This window comes from Neovison vison, chromosome 12, assembly GCF_020171115.1.
Source record: "Neovison vison isolate M4711 chromosome 12, ASM_NN_V1, whole genome shotgun sequence".
Taxonomy (NCBI): Eukaryota; Metazoa; Chordata; class Mammalia; order Carnivora; family Mustelidae; genus Neogale; species Neogale vison.
The window spans coordinates 101991356-102013594 of NC_058102.1; the positions used below are offsets into that span (position 1 = coordinate 101991356).

A 22239-nucleotide genomic window follows, 5' to 3' on the forward strand; every position below is an offset into this window, starting at 1 on the left:
GGTGGGGCCCGCCCGCGCCTCTGATTGGCTGGAGCTAGGGGCCGTGGGCGGACTTTAGGAACGGCTCCGCGATTGGCTGGCAGGGGCCCAAGAGCCCTAAATCAAACTATTGGCACCACCCTTCCAGAGAGCAGGAACCTGTTTCCACTCAGCCCTTAGACTGGTAAGCAAAACTATAGTCGTAGTGGTCAGTGAACGATCCCCTCGGCCACCGCTCCTTCCCGGAGTCGGGCTGTGAGAGGAGAGCTGGGATTGGCCAACTTGCTGGGGCTGCGGGGGCTCGGCCGTAGTCGGGCTTGGCTTCTGGACTGACGCCTGTCCTGCGCGTTGATTGGGCCGCGGCGTTGTCGATGTTACTGGGAGGCGTGGCCGACGCTAATAAAGTGTGGGACCCGCGCGGTAGCTGCGGTAAGTTGTACCGCAACTGGAGCTGTGGTGTTTAGGTGGAGGCGGAGTTTGGCGGCTCCGTAGACTTCAGCCGCAGCGTTTCCCCGGCCAGGTATCTGGCCGCAGCCTCAGGAGACAAGATGGATCCCTCAACAGCCACAGAAATGTGAGTTGCCCCTGGTGTGGGGGGCTCGACACCTCCTTGCTAACTCCCACCCCCAGGCCGGACTCTGCGGGACGGAAAATGGCGCATTGCAGCAGCTGCTTGCGACGCGGGGAACCACCACCGCGCGCCGCCCCCAGACCTGGCCGCCCCTAGGGAGGAAGGGCAGCACCCCATTCCTGCAGCAGCCACAGCCAGCACCCCACGGGCGCGGGTAGGGGCGCGGGGGTCCCACTTTCATGGCACTCTCTCCTCTGGCTTGCGGGGCGCCCTGTTCAAGTCTCGGTAACAGTGAAGCCCGGGACCGGACGAAGGTGGGGCATGGAGAGACATTGGGGGGGGGGGGGTTCAAGATCCTTTCTTGTTGTCTGATCGAATCTGTACTTAGGGCCTCTGGAAACAGTAAAGAGTCCACCCGCCAGTTAGTAACTTGAGTTGCTCTGCGATCTCTGGATTTATGTATGCCCCTCGACCCATCCGTGCCGTGTTACCCTATTCGCCCACCCCCTCTTAGCAGTGAGCAAGGATCCAGAACTTATCCGACAGTTCTTTGGCGCCAGGTGAGCAGCTCAGAAAGACTCAGGGGGCCGTGGCATGTGGTTCCAAGCAGCCATTCATCTCAAGGCCACCTGTATAGGAGGTGTTTTCCCGTCATCCGGACCAGGCCAAATTGGAAGAGAAATAGAACTGAGGATCCCTGACTTCCTCCAACAATTCAATTTAGTGTCTGACCATCTTCAACACAACCAGCGTCCCAAGATCCTGAGGGAGAACTGTGGCAAGACGAATGAAGTATATCCCTCTCAGGATCACCATATATTTAATAGAGACTTTTCTTTCTTATTATTGTCTGGAGTCCTGGCTTCTCTTAGATATATTTGTGTTGCTTCTCTTAGTGACAAAAAGGGGAAAAGATTTATTAATGTGACGTATGAGTTATGACTACCCCTGGATGTTTTATTGCTGAGTGTTCCCAACTCCCAACAAATAGTAAGTGAAATTGTCCCTTCAAATGCTTTATAACCATTTTGCTTTTTCTCTATTTGATTTCTGCATTTTTTTTTGAAGAGTTTATTTATTTATTTGACAGACAGAGATCGCAAGTAAGCAGAGAGGCAGGCAGAGAGGGAGAAGCAGGCTCTCTGCTCAGCAGAGAGCCCGATGGAGGGCTCGATCCCAGGACCCTGGGACCATGACCTGAGTTGAAGGCAGAAGCTTTAACCCACTGAGCCACCCAGTCACCCCAAAGTACTGATTACCGCCTGAACCGGACTTGAACCCTGGACCCTCAGATAAAAGTCTGATGCTCTACCGACTGAGATACCCAGGCCTCCCAGAGTAGCTCAGTTCTGATTTCTGCGGTTTTAACTGTATGTGATTTTCTGTGCCTTTTGGCCAAGCCCTAAAATTCCATTTTTTCCTCCCACACACTGGGGAGGAGGGGGATGTACTGGTTCCCAACAGCACACATGTGGGATGAGCTGAAGGAAATGGGGAAAGCATGGTGACAAGCAAGGCATCACGAGGTCTCTGACCTTAAAATTGTCATTGGTGCGACCATCCTGGACTGCTTCCAAGACCAAATACTGTCTGCTACCTACTCACTGAGTTTTCCACTTTTCAGAGAACTAGATTGCTTAGCTCAGTAGTAACACAAGAGTCTTCTGCCTTCCATGACTTTGTATCTTTTTTCTTTCTTTGTGCTTTAGAGGGAGATGAGAAAGTGATTTCTTTAATGGGGTTGAGTTGGGTATAGTCTGCTAGTAAAGCCTCTGTGAAGAGTTATTCTCTAATCTTTTTAGTCCAAAAAAAAAAAAAAATCACTTAGGAAGAATTTTCTGGGTATCGGTTCTGTTGTGAGTAGTCAGGCATTTCCTTTTTGTGATGATTTAATTCTTAATGCATTTACTCTTAGACTGCTCCTGTGAGGTATGCTTTGTGAGATTCTATTCTCCATCAAGTTTGAGAGCCTCTCCCTCTGTTGGTATATTCTTTCTTGGGAGAGAAAAATCTCATGCCTTAGGTTAGATTTCTGGGAATTCTTCAGAAGGTGAATTTAGTCTCCATGTGTTGGGACATGGAAAGGATTTTATCTTGAAGACCTCCACTAGATTCATTCTTTCTAAGGCTAAGGGAAAGAAAGACCCTAACCAAGATTTCTCTTTGGGACATGAAGAACTAGGGGAGCTTCCTGACACTTGATGACAAATCTAGAAAAGGAAGGGACACGCTCTATGATGCATGTATGTCAAAGACCATTACCCATATTCTTGATTCCTGTCTGTGCTCTTGGAACAGTTTCATAACTAAGACCATTGCCTGGCACCCCAGGTTTATCTAAGTGAAACACCCATCTTCTCTGCCAAAAACAAAGCAAGTGAACAGTCCTGACTTAAATCTACCTACAGAAGCCTTGCCTTTGGTGATTCTCCAAGATTTCCTTACAGCTGCTCCTATATACTAATCATTGTGTGAAACAGCAGCTCAATTCCCCTAAGCAGAGTCTGTCAACTTGCTTGTGTTCTTTAGGGTTTGCATAAAAGAGCTGTTTGGTCTGTAAGTGTTAGTTTTTTGTATGAATTTCTCTTAACCTGAATAGGAATTTTCCAGTTTGACTTCATGTGAAAGTCTTCTTTTTTCCCTTTTCTTCTTCTTCTTTTTTTTTTTTTTTTTAAGATTTTATGTATTTATTTGACAGAGAGAGACACAGTGAGAGAGGGAATACAAGCAGGGGGAGTCAGAGAGGAAGAAGGAGGCTTCTTGCAGAGCAGGGAGCCTGATGAGGGACTCAATCCTAGGACCCTGGGATCATGACCTGAGCCGAAGGAAGACACTCAATGACTGAGCCACCCAGGGGCCCCAAAAGGCTTCTTTCTCACAGTCAGGGAAGTGCCATTTAGTTCAAGGCTGGCACCTTTTTCCCTGTAGCCATTGTGCCAGAGGATGTTTGAATTTAGGGCAAAGGATAGCCCCAAAGAAGATCTCTTTTTTTTTTTTTTTTTCCCCAAAGAAGATCTCTTGATGCCACCCTGAATGTCCCTGAACCCCTCCTAAATGTTGTTACAGGATCTTTCATCTTTTGCTTCTTCCTCTATGCTGCATCTCCCTCCTTGGTGTTGCCAAGAAGTTAGAATCCCTTCTGGTTGCATGGAGCCTCATCACCATAGCGTTTGTCATATGGGGCCAGAAAGCATGTGATTCCTTTCTTGTCTCAGTTACTTTGTGTACTCGGTCCCCTTCCCCTCCACAGGTCTGCTCCAGCTCAGCCTCCCACTGAAGGGGCAGAAGGGACTGCCCCAGGAGGGGGGCCCCCTGGCCCTCCTCCTAATACGACCAGTAACAGACGACTACAGCAAACCCAGGCACAAGTGGAGGAAGTAAGTGGAAAGCTTTTTCTCTGAGAGTTTCCAGATGATGGAAGTTTAGAACCTTTTTTTTTTTTTTTTTTTTTTTTTAAAATAAAGGGGTGCCTAAAAGCTCTTGGAAGCAAGTCATCCCTGAGTTACACAGGACCAGACTTGAGATTCTGTTGTTTTTCACCCGTCTCTAGCAGGGAAGCTTACTAGCTTTGTTTCTGCACCCCTTCAGGTGGTGGACATCATGCGTGTGAATGTGGACAAGGTCCTGAAGAGAGATGAGATACTGTCACAGCTAGATGACCGAGCTGACGCCTTGCAAGTGGGAGCGTCACGATTTGAGACCAGCGCTGCCAAGCTAAAGAGGAAGTATTGGTGGAAAGACTGCAAGGTGAGTTTTCTTGTCCTCTCTGCCTTCTCTTCCTGGCCTCAACTCCCGGAAGAAAAGAAAATGCTCAAGTTCTACCTTCCTCACCTCCTGGGGCACTGAGGAACCTTGAGGGGAGGAAATCGGAAAGCCTCCTTGAGATGCAGTACCCAGAATTGGCCACCAGGGTAGGCTAGAGTGCTCAGAACCACTAACTGGGTGCCAGCCATACCCTGAGGAGTTGGGAAGTGGTCAGTTGGGCTGCTTTTCCCTCAAAGACGCCTGGGAAAATGTTGCCTCATCCTTCCCCACACACAGCCAACATTAACTCGGTGGCTAGGATAGGTCTATATTTAAATACCTGCAGCTTTTAGGAATAAGGTGAATACTTCACAATGGAAAATGAACCAACTGACTAAAGATCCAGTATCTGAGATCCAAAGCTTTAGGCAAAAGGAGCTAAGCGAGATGGAGTGAGCCATAGATGCTCAGATGTTTCTGGGAAGCCTCAGCTGTGGTGCAGGGGTGGTTGTCTCATGGGGAACTGGAGGGTTGGGCCCGCCTATTTCCTGGGGGATGAGTGGTTTCTTCCACTGTCCCCAGGATGCAGGAAGTTCTTTTCCCACGTCTCTAGTGGGAACATCCTCTTTCCTCTTCCCCAAATCCAAGGACCCATTTTTATGTCACTGTTTCCTCAGATGATGATCATGCTGGGAGCTATCTGTGCCATCATCGTGGTAGTTATTGTAAGTAAGTATCGCTGAGATTGCTGGTGGGGTGAAGAGGTGGGAAGGTCCTGGAGTCTTCTCCCAGCCCTGCCTGCCTGCCTGCCTGGGGAGTGGGGCAGCTCTCACTGAGGTATGGAGATCACTGCTGTGGGATTGTCAACTGGTTTGGGAGGGAGGAAGGGCAAAGACAAGGGACTTCCTTGATGGACAAGCCTTCCCTCTGCAAGATCTCATGGGAAGATGGTCCTTCCTATTCTGAGGAAGTGGGGCTGTGCTGTTTGTCACTGGCTTGGGTCAGAGGGAGACCATGGGATTGGGACACCTGTGACTGAAAGGCCTGAATGTCTAGTAACTTGATGTAATTTGCCCTCTTGTTTTCTCCTGTCTCTTTTTCTTTTCCATCTGGGACTTCCTGATTCCTGTGTCCAGTCTACTTTTTTACTTGAGAATGTGCCACCCCTCCCTGTTCTCCATTGCCATCCAAACTCACATCCCTCTCCCTCTGTTTGCTCTCTCAACGAACGTCCCCATCTACCTTCCTCCATCCGGTCCTGGCTTCTCCATCGCCCATTCCTCCTTTTCTGTTGCTCTCATTTGCACTGTGTCCCTCAACACTAGAACTGCTGCTCGTGGCACAGTCTCGAAGTAACTCCCTGAAGAGCCACAGCTGGCACCTCCCTACCCCCTTCTTATGTGCTCTCAAGTTCCCCCAAAGCCAAAAAGAATTGGAGGCCAAGAGAAGAGGAAGGGGTGTAGCCCAGGTGACGTGCCCAAGAAGCTGTTCAGATTGGGGAAGGAGAAGGGTGTTGGTTCCCATGGTGTCACCAGGAAAGGCCAGGTCACTGGCGGGAGGGGGCTGAGAACAGCAGGGAGAAGGGCAGCTCACTCAGGACTGCACTGATCACTAGGGGCTCTTCTCTTAGGCCAGACCTGAAAAGGAGCCTGGGGTGGGCCCGAAGTCCAACTTGGTTCTGGGGTAGTGCCCTTTTGGAAAGTCAAATCTGTTTTTGTATTTATTTCTGATCTGTCCGAGACTTTCTGTCATCAGGGATTGTACAGCCTTTTGCTTTGTTTTCTGGAGACCTACAGAAGGCATCTTAATTGCAAAAGGACCAGCTTCATTCCCATCCTAGAAGCAGCCCTCTAAGCTCATAACTACAAGGGGTTGTCTCTCGTCCACATTTTCTGCAGGATTCTGTATCATTTATGAGAGCACCAAATAATTTCATAGAGCCAAAGCTGGGGATTCTGAGTTAGTTTTAATTGTTGGAGAGAACAAGTATTAATTATAGAGAGACAACAAGTCAAGGGCCTAATCTGAAAATAACAAGCTTGGAAGAAGCCACTTGTTGCCAGCTCATTGGGGAGGGTCCCACTTCTCCCTTCCCCTTGATAAAGCGTGAGGTGTTAGAAATGAGGATACCTGGGCTCTCCAGGACTGCTTTCCTCTACACCCTTCCCATGTACTTCCAAAGATAAGGATGAGGCTGGAGGTCCTTCCTGAAGCTGGCAGATTTCTGAGTATTCTGAGAAGTCCAGTATACCCCCCCGACCGGTCTTGGGTGGGAGGGGGGACCGTTTGTGGACAGGTGCGCATGTGCACTGCTGTGCCATTATGGGCCCTCTTATCTAGAGCCACCTGTCTGTTCTTCCTGTGCTGTGTTCCCCTTCTGAACCACCTGTACCCTTCTGAATTCCACTTTGCCTCTTTCCCTTTCCTCTCTGCATGGTTTATGGGGGAGACAGTGGAACCTGAGGGTGGGAGGCCACAGCTGGGCTTCAGGATAGCTTATGGAGTGGGACAGACCCAGGCATGAAGGAAGGAGGAAGGCTGGGAGCAGCAAGGGGGAACACCCATGACCCCTTATTCCTCCCGTCCTCCAGCCCACAAGCAGGAAGAGGCTGAGGCCAGGCCAGACCAGGCCAGGCCGGGCTGGGTCTGGGTGCTTCCTTTCCATGCAGCAGCATTTCATTGCACAAAACCATCCTTCCTCTCCTTTTGCCCCTGTTTCCCACATTCCCTTCGTCCTGCCCCAGGGCAGGACTGAAGAGCTGGAAGAAAGCAGTCAGTGTACCCTCCCAACGGCCCCCTCGAAGGTCTCCAATCTCCTCTGGGCTCCTCCTTGCCTAATGCAGGGGGGTCACCGCTGGAGAAGAACTGCCACTGTCCTCGATGTGTCCTGAGCCTGGAGCAAATTCGCCCTCTTGGCCCACCCAGCCCTGTCACAGGAATTCTTTCCTGGGTTTCTGTCCCTCTGAGGCTCACCAGATGTAGTTGGCTTTGTTCTTTTGGGGATGTTTGGCCTTCTCCTTTCTTTCTCACCCCACCCTGTACCCTCTTCTGTGTCTTTGCTGTCCCTCTTCCCTCCCACCACCCATGTGCATGAGCAAATATGCAACCAAACCCTGGGACTTTGCAGTCAAATGAAGCCGAGCTTCCCACATCCCCTTCTTCCTTGGTTTGCCATGAGGCGATGTGGGGTTTCCACTGTGTGTCTGTCATCACTTCTGTCTTTTTTCCTACCCCCAACCTCATACTTGTACAGAATAATAACTGTTGTACTTCCACTCAAGGCATGTGACATATTTACCGATTTCATGTATTCTGAACAAAGGCAAAAAATATATATATATAAATTCCTACCACTAAACTGACTTGGTTGTTGTTTGGGTTGGAGTAACTGAGGAGGGGCGGGGGAGGGGTTCTTTTCCTTTTTACGGTGTGTTGTTGCGTGAGGCCGGAAGGCTGGCTTACAGGTGCCGTGTGGCACTCTCGAGATAAAAGATCCATGTGTTGGCAGAGGAAGTGGTCTCTGCTCTGCGTCTGTACCTGGCGCGAACCAACTCTTCCAGGTGCTAGTGAGAGGAAGTGGTGACAGGAAGTCGAGTGGGCATCTCACATATCACATCAGAAACCACTGCAGGTTTTCTCTGACTCCTCCCCTCTGCCTCCTTCCTATGTCCTTGTGCTGCCCAGCCTGTCCGAGGGGGCGCCCACGTGAGGCCTCTGTGGACACACCCTGTTCCCCAGCAGCCTCACGTCCAGTTTTCTTCTGCTGAGTTCCGCTCTCCTCACCAGACACATCTTAGAGTTGGATGGAAGGAGAAATCTCTCCCTGGCAGTTGAATGAGGGAGGCTCTGTCCAAAAGAGCAGGACCTTAATTGTGGCTCAGGGTTCCAAACAGAGCAACCTGACATGGCGCCCCTGGGCCGCTTCTGAGGGTCTTCGTTTCATACCCTGAACACTCTGCCAGTGGGTGTGGCAAGGCTTGAGGACAGGGCTCAGTTGGGTCTGGTGTGGGGAAATACAGGAAAGTGGAAGAGCTTTGTTTCTAAGGACACAAGAGGCTTTTATTTGGACAGAGTTCAAATGCTTGTGTGTTGTGGCCCAACTGCCACACCCCTTTGTCCCACTGCCCCTCCACTCACTCCTTTTTTTAAAAAAGATTTATTTATTTTAGAGAGGGAATGAGAGCATGAGTTGGGGGAAGGGGCAGAGGGAGAGAACCTTCAAGCAGACCCCCACTGAGCATGGAGCCCCATGCAGGTCTCCATCTCATGAACCATGAAGTCATGACTTGCCCACTTACTCCTTTCTTAGTGTTTTCCCTTTTTCTTTTCTACCATAGGCTCATTTTGTAACCTCCTACCCAGACATTCTGCTTTCTACCACCCTCTCACCTCTTCACGTTTTCTCCCTTGGTGTTCAGCCCAGGGACACAAGGAAGGAAGGCAGAGAGCCACACAGAGCCAGGGTCCCCAGGATCTGTGCCTTCTTCATGCCTTTCTTGGGGTCTTTTTGAGCTCTGAGACTCGGCTGGAGTCCTTCTGGGACAATGTGACTACTGTTCCCTTTTGCTCTGAGGCAGGAGGGTGGTTATCCAGAGGGCCTCAGAGTCTTGGCAGATCTTGGTGAGGTAGCTAGGAGAAAACAAGAAGGAAGGAGGATGTTTTCAATTGAGGTAACCCCAAAAGCCAGGGTCTGTGGTATGGGGACTGGCTGGAACTCAGGACACTTGGGCTTCATCCCTGGGCTGGGTGGGGAGGTGGCTGGAGCCGGCTGATCTACAGGTAAGGAGGGGCAGGGCAGGACTTACCTTGCCGTCTCTGAAGCCCCAGGAACAGCAGTGCAAGAAGGAAGAGGCTGCTGGCCAAAAGGACTCCAAAGGCTGTTTTCTGCTCTGTAGGTTGAAAACAGTACAGGCAGGAATCAGTAGGTTGGAATAATTTTTGAGGCTACACCTGCCCCAGCAAGAGGGACAAAACAGGGAGAGAAAGGGAGGGGAGAGAGAGCATGTCTGCGCTTGCACCCCCATCCCTGGTTAAGGAGCTCTTGGCAAGTGTTCTGCTTTCACCTAGGAACTGGGCACACTGTAGTATTCGTACTTGTTGAAGGCTGTGGGATGTCCATGTGTTTTCCTACCCCTTTCCACCTTGGGACATTTAGAGAGATTTAAGTTAGATAAGTTGTTGACAGGTAAACTGAAATTTTGCGACTAGCTGGGGAAACGAAGTAAGCTGAGACAAAACCCCAGTTATGGGGAAGCTTGCAGTCTGGTGAGCCACCAAATGGTTCCTGGGTGTTTGCATTTCTTGTTGAAAACCTCTCAATGACATTCTGTGACTTTAGGATGAAATTGCAGCCTGAAAGCCCATTGTGATCTGCCCTCTAATAGCGTAGAGGGTTTAAAGCTGGAGGGCAGTTAGTGCCCATTTTTCATATTTTCTTTTTTACTAGGTAGGTGGTCTTGGGCAAATTCCCTGACATCTGTAAGAGCTAGTTTGCTCATCAGTAAAATGAGAGTCATGATAATACATGTGATCATATAGCTAACTGCTTAGTACAGAGCTTGATTCATGTAAATGCTCAATAGATGTAATTACTTTCTTTTTTTTTTTTTTTTAAAGATTTTATTTATTTATTTGACAGAGAGAGATCACAAGTAGATGGAGAGGCAGGCAGAGAGAGAGAGAGGGAAGCAGGCTCCCTGCTGAGCAGAGAGCCTGATGCGGGGCTCGATCCCAGGACCCTGAGATCATGACCTGAGCCGAAGGCAGCGGCTTAACCCACTGAGCCACCCAGGCGCCCTAGATGTAATTACTTTCAAGCTCCAGGGCCACTTCTTCCTTTTCCCACACACCCTTGGCTCTAGCTGTGCAGTTCCCCAAGTTCTCTTGGGACTGTTTATAATCTGACCTTCACATATGCTGATCTTTCCATCTTGGCTGTTGTCTCCCCCACTGAGCTAGCTCCCTCAGCTGGCGTCCGTGGTGTCAGTCCCTACAAACTGACTAACTCCTTGAGGGCAGGAACCCTTGGTCTCCAGCTCTCAGTATACTGCCTGAGGCCCTGGAACCTGGGGTTTGGTGGAGTCTTGGGATGTGGGGGCAGCTAGGATGGGGGGCTGCCACTTTGGGAACCAAGAGGCAGAGGTTGAACAAAGTGCTGTGGGAAGCAGAACAAGGCCAGAAACTGAGCTGGGGGCAGGAGAGCCATGAGCCCAAGTATGGAGGTAGGAGAAAGGAGGGCAGTCCTAGTACCTGGTGGGAGGATCTGGGTGCTGGCCCCCAGGGGCTGCTTCAGGGAGCTGTGGGCGACCTGGCAGGTGTAAGTGATGCCTGCAGGGCCAGGTTCTACGGTCAGGAAGGAGGAAATGCTGTAGGTGCCCGCTGCGCTTTGCCGGAGGCTGGAGAAGGAGGCGCCAGAGACTGGGACCGGGGCTCCGCCTGGCTCCTCTCGGCTCCACGTCACGGTCATGTCCAAAGGATAATAGCCAGTGATGCTGCAGATGAGGGTGGCTGGCAGAGTTTTGTTCTCCAAGCTGAGTCGTACTTTGGGGGAAGCTGGAAGAAAGAATGAGGAAGAAGATGCCAGAGGGCCCCAACCTGATGGCTTAATCTCCCAAAGCTTCCTTTCTCTTCCTGCTGGGAGTGAAAGTAGATTGTGGGAGCTGATGGAATTAACCCCCAGTGGAGGGCCCAAGGTGGGTGTAAGGAGTCCACCCTGGGTGCAGGCCAGAAGGGAGCACGTCTTTCATAGGCAGTTGAAAAATAGTAGTAAAACCAAGTAAAGGTTGACTTCTTCCCATCACTATAGGCTGCTGGTTTTCAAGGACATCAGTGATGAAGTACTCCTGCCAGTCAGACAGCGCCCACGGCCCCTCCTCAGTTTGCTGCTGCTCCTTCTCAGGATATGGTCCCAAGGACTGGGGTACTTGGGAGACAGCCAGCCAGGATAGGGCGGTGGGATCCGGGCTGGGAAACTGCCTGGTGGAATTCTCCTGGAGTCTGACAGGGAATGGTCTGTGCCTCTAGGATGGTGATGGCAGTTAGGTCATGGCAATGTGACCATCTGCCTCTTGGGGACTTGCCCTTGTGTTGGATTCTGTCCTGGAAAACGCTCCCATAGCGTACGTATCCCTTCCACTCTCCCTCGGAGACCCAAGTATGGCCTCACCTTGGACATGGACCTGGATGATTTGTTGAGCTTGGTACAGAGAGGTGGTGATCTGACAAATGTAGGTCCCCTCGTCCTTCAGGGTGAGGCTAGGCAGGGCAAGGGAGGCGTCCCCAGCCACAAGTAGCTGCTCAGGCTGTAGCGCAGCGCCCTTGCGCTTGGCCTGCCGCCGCCCCCTGGTCCAGCTGTATATCAGCTCGCCGTTGCCCTTATGGTGCAGCCGCCACTCCACACGGGTCAGGTCCAAGCCCGGTGCCATGGAGAAGCCACAGGGCAGGGAGGCTGAGGACCCCAGCAGGACATTCAGGGATGGGGTCTGTGTTGTCACTTGGAGCTCCACTGCAGTGAGAAAAAGAAGGGTGATTGTGGGCTGCTTCCTCCTTCAGCCCACTCGATTTCTAGCTCTGGGCACACGCCTGCCCCTGCCCCCTCCTCTGGACAATGAGGTCAGTTGAGCTCATTTCCCACTAGTTGGAACCACAGAGAAATGGTGCTCTGGAAAGGCAGCCTGGCACACATGGTAAACCTAACTATTTTGGAGTCACTTACCCCCAGACAATCTAACAAAAGCTATGGACTTCTCACCAGACAAGTCCATAGCCAAAATTAGGGGTTACCATTGACCTTCAGGTCAGGCCACTGGAATAGCAGAAAAAGCTTTGGAACCCTGCTCTTTCCACTTACTAGCTTTGTGACCTTGGGCAAGTCACTGAGGGTTGCCAAGGCCATCTGCTTAAGGCAAGGATGCTGTGAAGACAACATAGGAGTAAGAGATTTATTTATTTATTTATTAAAAGATTTTCTTTATTAATTTGACAGACAGAGATCACAAGTAGGCAGAGAAGCAGGCAGAGAGAGGAAGAAGCAGGCTTCCCACTGAGCAGAGAGCCAGGCTCCATCCTAGGACCCTGAGATCATGACCTGAGCCTAAGGCAGGGGCTTTAACCCACTGAGCCACCCAGATGCCCCAGGAGCAAGAGATTTAAAAAGCACACAGTGGTAGTATTTGTGCCAAGTGTGCTAAACCTGAATCTAATGAGGAACAATCAGACACATCCAAATGGTGGGATGCTCTTTGAGACAGTGGGCCTGGACTCTCCAAATATCAGTGCTGGGAGAAGAATGTTCTAGACTTAAGGAAGCTAAGAGCTTAGGGCCCTGGGTGGCTTGGTTGGTTGAGCGTCTGCCTTTGGCTCTGGTCATGATCTCAGGGTCCTGGGATCAGGCCCCATGTTGGGCTCTCTGCTGATCAGTGAGCCTTCTTCCTCCCTCTCCCGCTCCCCCTGCTTGTGTTCACTCTCTGTCAGGTGAATAAATAAAATCTTAAAAAAAAAGAAGAGGGACGCCTAGGTGGCTCAGTCAGTTAAGCATCTGCCTTCTGCTCAGGTCATGATCCCAGGATCCTGGGATCGAGTCCCGCATCCGGCTCCCTGCTTGTCAAGGAGCTTGCTTCTCCCTCTGCCTGCTGCTCCCTTGTTTGTGCTCGCTCACTCTCACTCTCTATCTGATAAATAAATAAAATATTAAAAAAAAAAAGAAGAAAGGAAGCTAAAGGTACAGGACAACTAAACACAATGCACGATCATTGTTTGAATCCTGGCCTTAAAAAAAAAAAACAAATAAACAAACCCAAAATCAAACCAGAAAGCTATGCAGAACATTATTGGGGCAGCTGGAGAAGTTTGAATTTGGACTCTGTACTGAAAGGACTACTATATCAGTTTTACAGTTTCTTAGGTCTGATGCTCAGTGGCGTACCAAGCAGTGATGGGGGTGATGGGAACAGACTGCTCTGGCAAAGAGGGAGTATTTTATCACTGATAGTGTTCAAGATTGCCAATATGGTGATGGCATAATGGTGAGAATATGCTGAACTCTTTGCACACTGTACCCCCAGATTGCCTGCACCACTGTAGACTGCTCCCCACCTTGGTTTGCTGTTGGGGTGACGGTTTTGTGATTATGAAGGAGAATATCCTTGTTTTTGGTTATAAAGTTTGTGTTCTAAAGGAATACATGCTCTGCATGGAAACTTTTGGGGTGAAGTGTTGAGATATGGGCAACTTACTTAGTTTGGCAGTTATCTATTCTCTCATTTATAAAGAGAGAGAATGTGGCAAAATATTAATAATTGGGTATTCATTACCCAATTTACTCCCCATTATTCTTTCACCTTTTTTGTAGGTTTGAAATATCCTAAGATAAAAGGGGTGATATCTAGCTGACTATGGTTGACACTGACATGAGAACCTCTCTTTTCTGACGTGGCAGGATAAATTTAGGTTGCACCACAGAAAACTTTAAGTGTTCTGGGGCTTTCTAAGGATAGAGGGTAGCCCCCTAATCTCTAGACTTGGTTGGGTCTTTTTCAAGGCCAAATACTGGGTTTGATGAACTCTAGAGAAATCTATTGTGATGTTCTCAATATCCTGTACCTGCTGGGATGTGGGTGGGAGAGGGCAAGGACCAGGTTTTACTGATAAGAGATAATGAATGAATTTGCATCCCTGTCATTGCTTTAATCATCTTGAAGCACAAGACCAGGCTGGCTTTCGCTGGGATACAACTGGTATTTGGCTTAATAAGACTGCTAGGGACAGGGGTTCCTGGGTGGCTCAGTGGGTTAAACCTCTTCTTTCAGTTCAGGTCATGATCTTGGGGTCCGGGGATCGAGCCCCACATTGGACTCTCTGCTCAGCAGGGAGCCTGCTTCCCTCACTCTCTCTGCCTGCTTCTCTGCCTACTTGTGAACTCTCCCTCTGTCAAATAAAAAGTAAAATCTTTAAAAAAAAAAGACTGCTAGGGACAGCATATGCGAATAGAGCATCACATGTCACTTCCTCAGATTAGGGAGGTGAAAATGATCCCAATCCAATTATTTGGGTCTTGGGAGAAAGGACTGAGGCTAGGGGACACCTTGAGATGACTCATGTAGATGAAGGTGGGCTTGTTCCTTCTCCTTCTATTCTGCAATAACTGACAACCTGAGAAAAAAAAACAACACCCAAAACCTTTCTTATTGCTACTTTTAAATTTCTCACCTGCAGTTTGTATCATCCCCTGGGAGCTCAAGGGCAGGTTCAGTGTGGGGTGCAAGACAGCCCCATTCTCCACATCCCTGGGAGTCTTCATCACCATGGAGACACTAGGTCCTCCTCCAGATACCTGCACGTTGGTGATGAACCAAGCTGCGTTCTCAGTGGCCTGGAGAAAATAGTGGGAGATCTCACAAGTCACCTCCTTCCCATTGCAGTCAGCGTGGAGCAAGGTCTCGGCCTGGGGAATCTGTACCAAGTTCACTGCGGGGAGAAGGGCAGCACAGAGGTCTGGTTGGTTGGAGGACACCTGGCCCATGGGAAGCCAGCGCAGTGGGTGTACTTAGGCACCAGGCTGTCTCAGCAGAGGGAGCCCAGAAAGATCAGGACACAGAGTGCAGGGCTCTTACCTGAGGCCTCGAAGGTAACAGGTGGGTTGTCTTCAGCCAGCGTGTCCCCTTGGAAGTCGGTAAGGCCTTCTAGGGAGCCGTCATCCAGCACTGGTACCTGCCTCAGCACGAGCAAGGCCTTCACCATGTTCCTACTGCTGGCAAAACCTCCAAGGTGCCTACCTTCCTCCACCAGGAAGCAGTCTAGGACCACATCCACTGCCCGCAACTGCCTTTCTGCTGCAGGTTAAAGACAGGGTGAGCACCCTCTTCCCAGAGAGTTGCTTCTGTGCCAGCTTACCTACCCCAGCTGTGGAGTCATCAAGGAAGGAGTAAAAGTCTTGCAGGGTCCTAGCTGTGTCTGTGTCCCTCTTTTGTCACCCCACACCAGCCTTTCTGGGAAGCACCTGCTAACTCCAGGTACATACTTGGTAGGAATTATTTAAAATCCTGGATTTGCCTTACTTGGAAGAGTTTATTACTACAACTGGCACCAAATACTCTCTTCAGTCAAGGGAATTCTCAGCTAAAGCAAATAAATGAGCCAAGTTGCCACCGGAAGAGGAGACTGGACACTTGAGTGGCAACCATCTTCTCGATTTCCCAGCCCGCCCACTGGGTCTGCTGTGCTTTCTGCCATTACCGGTGGCCTTCCTCTCCGCAAATCTCCGGGGATCACCTCCTGCTCGGATTTCCTAGCTGGGGAACCCTTCCCCTTCAGGTTCTGCTCCCAGACAGTGCCCTCTCCGGTAGGCCCCCACCACATCCACCCAGGAGGCCCCTCTTCTCTTCATTTGGCTTTTCCCACAGTCTTCTACCCTCTCCCCAACACCTTTGGTATCTTACTTTGCGGGCCTTTTCCTGTTGGGCTTAGGAGGTCATCCCGGGCCCTTCCCCCCAACTCTTTCCTCTTCCGGAATCACACCGCGGTGGTGGCTCCCTGGTGCCCTCCCCCATCCCTCCCACCCCCAGCCAGCGCTCCCCACTCACCTGGGTCTGCCGCCACCCGGGACAGAGCCAAGCACAGCAGCAGGCACCATTTCTCCTCCGTGCCCATGGGGGCAGCGCTCCCGCCCCCCTCGTACCCCAGCCCCCCAATCCCCCACCGCCCCTCTTCACGGCTTCCCGCAGGCACCGCCCGGGTGGAGAAGAGGGGCCTCTCCAAACCACCCTTGCCAGCCTGTTGCTTTCTCTTCAGTCCTTGGCCTACTTCTCTTTCGCTTTCACTTCGACTGTCACCGCGGCTGACTTTGCTTGAGAGTGAAGCCACCAGGTGCTCCTGCCAGAGTCCTGTTCCTTGTTCTCCTTTTTCTCCCCCGCCATGGCACCCCGCCAAATCCTCAGGTTATCTCAAGATCTGACTTGACTGCATGCACGCTTTTGGCTCCCCAACCAAGAAAGTGGAGCTGAAAAAAGCGGGGTGGGGGGAGAGGGCGAGACTGAGGGGCTACTGGGGGAACTTTCTTCGTTCTCTGTGGGTGCCACACCCACTCGCGATCCCCACTCCCCGACTTGGGCGGGGCCCCAACTCTAGTCCGCCCTGGAGAGAGCTCCTCCCTCAGATCCCCGATCTGGGAGAGGAGGCTGGGTGTGGCCTGCACCGTGAGATTGGAATTTGAGAGAAAGAGAGACTTGAGAGATTGAGCCCGCGGAGAGAGCTTCGGTGTGTGGTTGGCTGTCACTTTATTGTGTCAAATTTTTAGGTTGGTGATAGAGCACGTGGTGGTTCTAGGGGAAAGTGTGTTCTCCACCTAAGGCCCCACCCTTCCAATGCAGTGCAGGGGTGAAGGTGGCTGGGCCAGGACACACTGGAGTGGGGGTGGGGCCCACTTCCCACCCTCCATCTCACCCCCATGCGTCCTTGTCGGTGCCAGTCTCCAAAAGGCACTTTCTCAAGTCTGCGCACAGGAAAGAGTCCTGATGACAGGATGGTACTGAAACCCCGGCTTGGGGGCGCAGGTGGGGGTCGGGGTGTGGGGGTGTGTGTATGCCAGGTCTCGGTGCCCCGGCGGATGGCCGCTGGGGTGGGATGGAGGCGGAGAATTATTGTAGTGATGACCCGCCCACCCAGCCTTCTTGGTGCGCAAGCTCAGGAGTAGGAAGCAGGTTCTGGTTTTCGGTAATCTTCCTGAATGGGGATGGCGCCGCCCTCTTCCTCCCTGGGGCAGCTGTACGGGCAAGGCTCAGCCGGCACCACTGGGCTTTCTTCTTTGTCTGCGGGAGGAGAATGGGATGAACCTTGGGGGGCATTGGGGGTGGGACGTGGTGAATGGAGTGGAGATAAGCCAAGGAGGTTCAGGCTCGGGGAGGGCTGTCAGGGGGTTGCTAGCTGAGAGAAAAGGAAGAGGAGGGGGGAGCCAGGATTGGTAAATATGCATTGAACAAGCCTTTGGTGAGGTTCGAGGCATGGACAGCGGGGCTGGGGTGGTAGGGTAGGGTGCAGGGACAGGACTGGAGACCAGTATTTTGTCTCTTACTTAGTCTGCATTTTCTTTGTTGATGGAAGAACAGGGGTCCCATCACGGTGAAAGCAAGAAACATCCCAGAGAGAATGACAAAGACGCGGATGCAATCTGAGCTGCACAGGGGCCTTTGGGCTGTGATAGGCAAGGACCACGCAAGGGTTTTTGGAGATGGCCTCAGCCTTGACTCCCCTCAGCCCAGACCACCTGTCACCCCTCCTCCCATCTCTCTCTCACCCCTCCCCCACGGCTACCATTTGACTAAATTCTTTCCTAATCCCTAGACTCTGCTTCTTCCCCTTCTTCCCCCTACTCCTAGGAGCTTTCTGGCTGGCTTCCCTTTCCAGTATGCAGTCTCCCTGGGGGGTAGAGAATGGGGAGAAGACTCCCCATTCTGGCCAATGGGTTGAGAGGGCTGTGGCAGGCAGCCACCTGAAGTCAGCCAGCGTCTGCACCTGCGGAACTGTACTGGCCTCCTGCATCCCTGCAGAAAGAGACAGGGTGGGTAGCAGCAGGGAACCTCCCAGGGCACAAGCCTGGGAGGCCCAAGGCCTTACAGCTGCCCTAAGAGGCCCAGGGAGATGGGAAGGCTGACCAGCTGGCCAGGCAGCTGATGTGGGGAGGGTGATGTTTGGGGTGCATCCCTTATCCCCTTGGCTGGACAAAGCATTGGCCGGAACTTACTTTTGGCGTAAGGTAAGTGGGTGGGTTGTGGGTGTGGGTGTGGGTCCGGGGCCCAAGACGGTCGAGGCAGTGTCAGCAAAGGGTTTGAAGGAGGGTCACACTCTGTACACTCCTTGTCCCTGCACTGCCAGCCCTTGGGGCAGGCACACTGTGCATTTGCAGTGAGGGTGCAGTTTCGAATGAGAAGACCTGGGGACAGAAAAGGAAGAAGCTCAGGCCTCAGAGACCTGCCAGGTGTGCTTGCTAAGTTCTGTCCTAAGCTCCCATCCCAGGCCCAGCTGCAGGGACTCCTGCCCCAATCAGGCAAAGGCTGCCCCTCTCTCCCTGTCACCCAGGGCCTCTGCCTTTATTACTAGTGTCATTAAAGGGAAACACTTGGGTTTTTTCCCTTTACTCATGGTTCAGAAAATGCCAACTGTAAAAAGTAGAAACAGCTTGCAGGATTTTCTCTCCTATTCCCTGGCAGTTTGATAACTTCTCGTTGAAGTACAAGAGACAGACAAAGACGTACACAGGTCACAAGTGTAAAGCTTGAGAATGGCTTCAGATGGGAGCCACGAACAAGAGCAGCAGTGTCCCTTTCTAGTCACTACCTCCTCCCACCCACAGATAGCCACCAGCCTGACTTCCTAACGCCGCGAGTCACTTTGCTTATTTTTGTACTGTATTTGTCTAGTCATGCATGTGTACTCACTTGTGTCTGACCCTCTTCCTCAATCCCTTGTGAAATTCATCCATATTGTAACTGCGGACCACTCGTTCGCATGCGGTATAGCATTTCACTGTATGAATATACCGTGATTCATGTGTCTATTCTGTTAACGGGCATTTGGGTATTTTCCAGTTTTTAAGCAATCAGCAATAGTGCTGCTATGGTCCCTGATGGGTTTTTAAACTTTACTGGAAAGTTACTTGATTAGTAACATACTTTGGCTTTACAGTGTAAATTTTATTCAAGTGTAGAGGTCAGGGGCAGACTGATTGCCAAAAAACTGTACTAGGGGAGGAGGATGTGAGGGGCACTGGGTGGGTTTGTGCTCACAGGTGGTTAGGGTTAAAAATAGGAGAGTGATTCTGGGGAAGGCACCAGCACCCGGATGTGGGCAGGCTTGAGCCCAGCGTGGTGGGGCCCTGGGACAGTGCCCTCGTGGGGACCCAGGGAGAAGAGCCCTGACGGGGCAAGTGGGGTGCAGAAAGGAAGGCTTGGAGGATGCCAAAGACAACGACCAGTGCTCTAACAATTCCTTTAGCAGATGCCTTTTGCCAGGAAAGGGAGAGGGACACAGATTCCTTCTTCCCATCCTTATTCCACTTCTTTCAGAATTCTGACCAGTAGCTGCTACCAGAATTTCGTTTCTTTGTGGCTTACCAGGAATCATGAGCCAGCCTGGACAAGGGTCCACAGGAGGAGAACAGTGATGGGGGAGGTGACAGGGACTGGGGAGAGGTGAAGAGGTAAGCAAAGGCGAGGAAGATCACCTCAGACGCCAGAGGTGGTGGTCAGGAGGGTATCTGCCTGAGGGGAAGAAGGGTTAAAGAGAGGCCTGGGCTTGGTTCTGCATGGGAGTGCCATCGTTTTCAGAGATGAGTATCCAGAGACTTGGGAGTTCTCTTCACCATGTATAACCTGTGCCCCCAATTCCAGGCTGATGTCTGGCGCTTCTCCATTTTACTCAGGGGAACACTGAGGTCCAGAGGGGCCACGCTTATTCAGCCTCCCCCTGGCCACCTTCCCCCTGGTGTCCTGCAGCTATGTGGGTGCTATGGAGGCCCATGGGCTGAGTCTTACAGAGAAGTATCATGGCTTGCCTGGTCTGGAGCCCAGCATCGGGAGGGGGAGGCTGGCTCAGTGCTGGGAAAAGGCCCCCTGGCGGGGCCTACAGTGAGTGGGGAGACTCTGACTACAATATTCTAACCCTGCTGGGGTTGCTGCCAAGAAGAGAAAAATCCAGTAACAGATTTCTGAGTTAAGTGGACTGAGGAATACTTATGTATGTAAGCTATTGTTTTTTGACTGATTTGCAATGGCAAAACCTTTTATTTAGTTCATTTTTGAATATGACAGTCTAAGAGGCCTACTGAGCCCAAGCATATTTTATAGACAAGCAGGGTAGTGGTTCAGTTCCAGAGCCCTCAGAAGGGTCCTGAGAGGGAATGTTTGTTCAAAGGGCCCACTTTAAAGTCTGTGCCTCTATCCCGGCTGGCATACAGTTTCTGAAATTCTAGCTAAGCTGGAGGAATAATAAGAATTCATAACACAGCTGCAGACATTACACTTCTTCATTTAAAAAAGATAAAATTACAAAACAAACAAGAAAAACATGGGCCGCATACATATTCCTTTTCCTAAATTGACTTTTATGCCAAGAAGAAGAAGAAGAAGAAAAAGAAGAAGGAGAAGAAGAAGAAGGAGAAGGAGGAGAAGAAGGAGAAGAATGTTCCCCACTGGCTGGTATTATTAAATCCTAAGAAAGATGTTCTCCAAGTTCCAAACAAATGCATGCTTCTAGACCAAGCCAGTTCACCCATGGGGGGGTCACTCATCTGAAATGTAGGAACCTAGGGCCACTTCTGCTTCCTTTTCCTCACTTACTCCTTTTTCTTGTGGTGATCTGAGTGGTACACCCATTCTCAGCCGCCCCCCACATTCTGCTTACCCCTTCCTTGTAACACCAGAGTTCTCACACCTGTACGTGTCCTGCTCAGGGCCCCCCACTTTCCCACATTGACTCCCCTTGCAGTAGCCTCAAAGTGACAAGCTCTGGCCCCCTCCTCCTTGCTTCCCCACACCCACCTCTGCCACCTTGGCCCCCAGAGGCTTGCCCATCTCACCAGAGTTACAATGCCGACAGCTCTCACAGTGGCGCCGGGAATGGTGGTCTGGTGAGAAGGAGGCCCCCTGGATGCACGGGTCACACTGAGCAGACTCACCATGCTTGTCACAGTCCTTCATGAGGAAAGTCCCTGCAAGCAGAGGTCCAGGGTCAAGGCCCAAGGAAGGCCGCTTCTCTGCCGTCCTCAAGGCTGGTACAGGATTCCTCTCTTTGAGCTCAGACGCACTCTCCGCTGCCCTTACCCCCAAGCTCCCAGCGAGCCCTCCCCTCTCACCTGGCTTGCACATCTGGCAGCACAGCTCTCCCTGGACCAGGTAGTGCTTCTCCGGGCAGGGCTTGGGGGCTGGGGTCGCTGAGAGCCCCGCCAGGGTCCCTAGAATCCACAGCCAGCAGGGAGGTGCCTGGGCCATGGCTCTTGCCCAGGAGCCCTTTCTACGTTCCAGTTGCTGATGCCTGGCCTCCGTGGAGCTGGCCCCTCCAGTGGGGTGCTGGGGCCCTACTCTCAGTACCTCCTGGGCAGCAGCTGCAGGCCCTCTTCGAGCGGCTGGCTTCAGGTGGCAGCCGACCTTTGATGGCAGCTGCAGCTCTGTTGTGGCTCGTTTTTTTCCGCAGAGCCGTGACTTCCACCCCCTCCCCCTTTTCCGTGTGCTGGGTGCTGGGTGCTGGGTACCAGGGAGAGTATTAAAGGGCAAGTGCTGGCAGAAGACCTGCTGCTCTTCAGAGACCTCCATCCCCCACAAGACGCCCGCATCTCCTGGCCGCTGAGATCGGAACCTGCCCGTGCCTCTTTTACAGAATGTTGGACGCTCGGTTACCACCTCTCCTGTTCACGCGCTCAGACACAAAGATGCCCTCGTTGCCCCCTGTTCACAGCTTACAAGCTAATAACGGTGTAGAGAGGGAGGGGGAACCTGAATCGAGTATAGGTCCACAGACTTTTAGCTGAAACTGTTGGGGTCAGGTAAGTTTTAGAATGCAGAATTTTTCAGATTTTAGGGAGTAACTAACCCTACCAGGCGTCCTCATGAGGCCAGAGTAGCACTCAATCAAGCACATTTCTGCAGCAAAAAAATTGAATACTGGGGCACCTGGGTGGCTCAGTCGGTTAAGCATCTGCCTTCGGCTCAGGTCTTGATCTCAGGGTCCTGGGCTTGAGCCCTGCATTGGGTTCTCTGCTCAGCAGGGAGTGTGCTTCTCCCTCTCCCTCTGCCTGTGCCCCTCCCCACAGCTCATGTTCTCTCCTCTCTCTCAAATAAGTAAATAAAATCCTTTTTTTTTTTTAAAGAATTGACTATTTAAACTAAGTGGGGTGAATGATGACCATAATTAACCCTTGCATCCACTGAGGTCTGGTTTTATGGCCAAAAGACTTTGCT

The 22239-nt window shown here is 51.4% G+C and overlaps 3 protein-coding genes across 4 annotated transcripts; 1 reads left to right on the forward strand and 2 right to left on the reverse strand.

The window, feature by feature from the left end:
• Positions 1 to 101: 101 nt before the first annotated feature.
• On the forward strand, positions 102 to 8247 carry VAMP1 (vesicle associated membrane protein 1). Its single transcript, XM_044227131.1, has 6 exons — positions 102 to 163; positions 444 to 553; positions 3801 to 3927; positions 4139 to 4297; positions 4972 to 5023; positions 5431 to 8247. The coding sequence occupies exons 2-6, from the start codon at positions 528 to 530 to the stop codon at positions 5445 to 5447; spliced, it is 381 nt and encodes a 126-aa protein (XP_044083066.1). The 5' UTR covers positions 102 to 163; positions 444 to 527; the 3' UTR covers positions 5448 to 8247.
• An 84-nt stretch (positions 8248 to 8331) lies between these two features.
• Positions 8332 to 16405, reverse strand: TAPBPL (TAP binding protein like). 2 transcript variants are annotated; one of them, XM_044227130.1, is made up of 7 exons: positions 15874 to 16405; positions 14905 to 15120; positions 14501 to 14758; positions 11460 to 11798; positions 10544 to 10846; positions 9100 to 9183; positions 8332 to 8923 (listed from the first exon to the last, which is right to left on the reverse strand). In XM_044227130.1, exons 1-7 carry the CDS (start codon positions 15938 to 15940, stop codon positions 8880 to 8882), a joined length of 1311 nt encoding a protein of 436 aa, XP_044083065.1. In that variant the 5' UTR covers positions 15941 to 16405; the 3' UTR covers positions 8332 to 8879. The 2 variants fall into 2 exon arrangements, with proteins under 2 accessions (XP_044083065.1, XP_044083064.1); XM_044227129.1 differs by having other exon boundaries at positions 14905 to 15123.
• A 424-nt stretch (positions 16406 to 16829) lies between these two features.
• Positions 16830 to 21435, reverse strand: CD27 (CD27 molecule). Its single transcript, XM_044227295.1, has 5 exons — positions 21138 to 21435; positions 20862 to 20993; positions 18030 to 18218; positions 17361 to 17480; positions 16830 to 17097 (listed from the first exon to the last, which is right to left on the reverse strand). Exons 1-5 carry the CDS (start codon positions 21271 to 21273, stop codon positions 16973 to 16975), a joined length of 702 nt encoding a protein of 233 aa, XP_044083230.1. The 5' UTR covers positions 21274 to 21435; the 3' UTR covers positions 16830 to 16972.
• Positions 21436 to 22239: the final 804 nt, after the last annotated feature.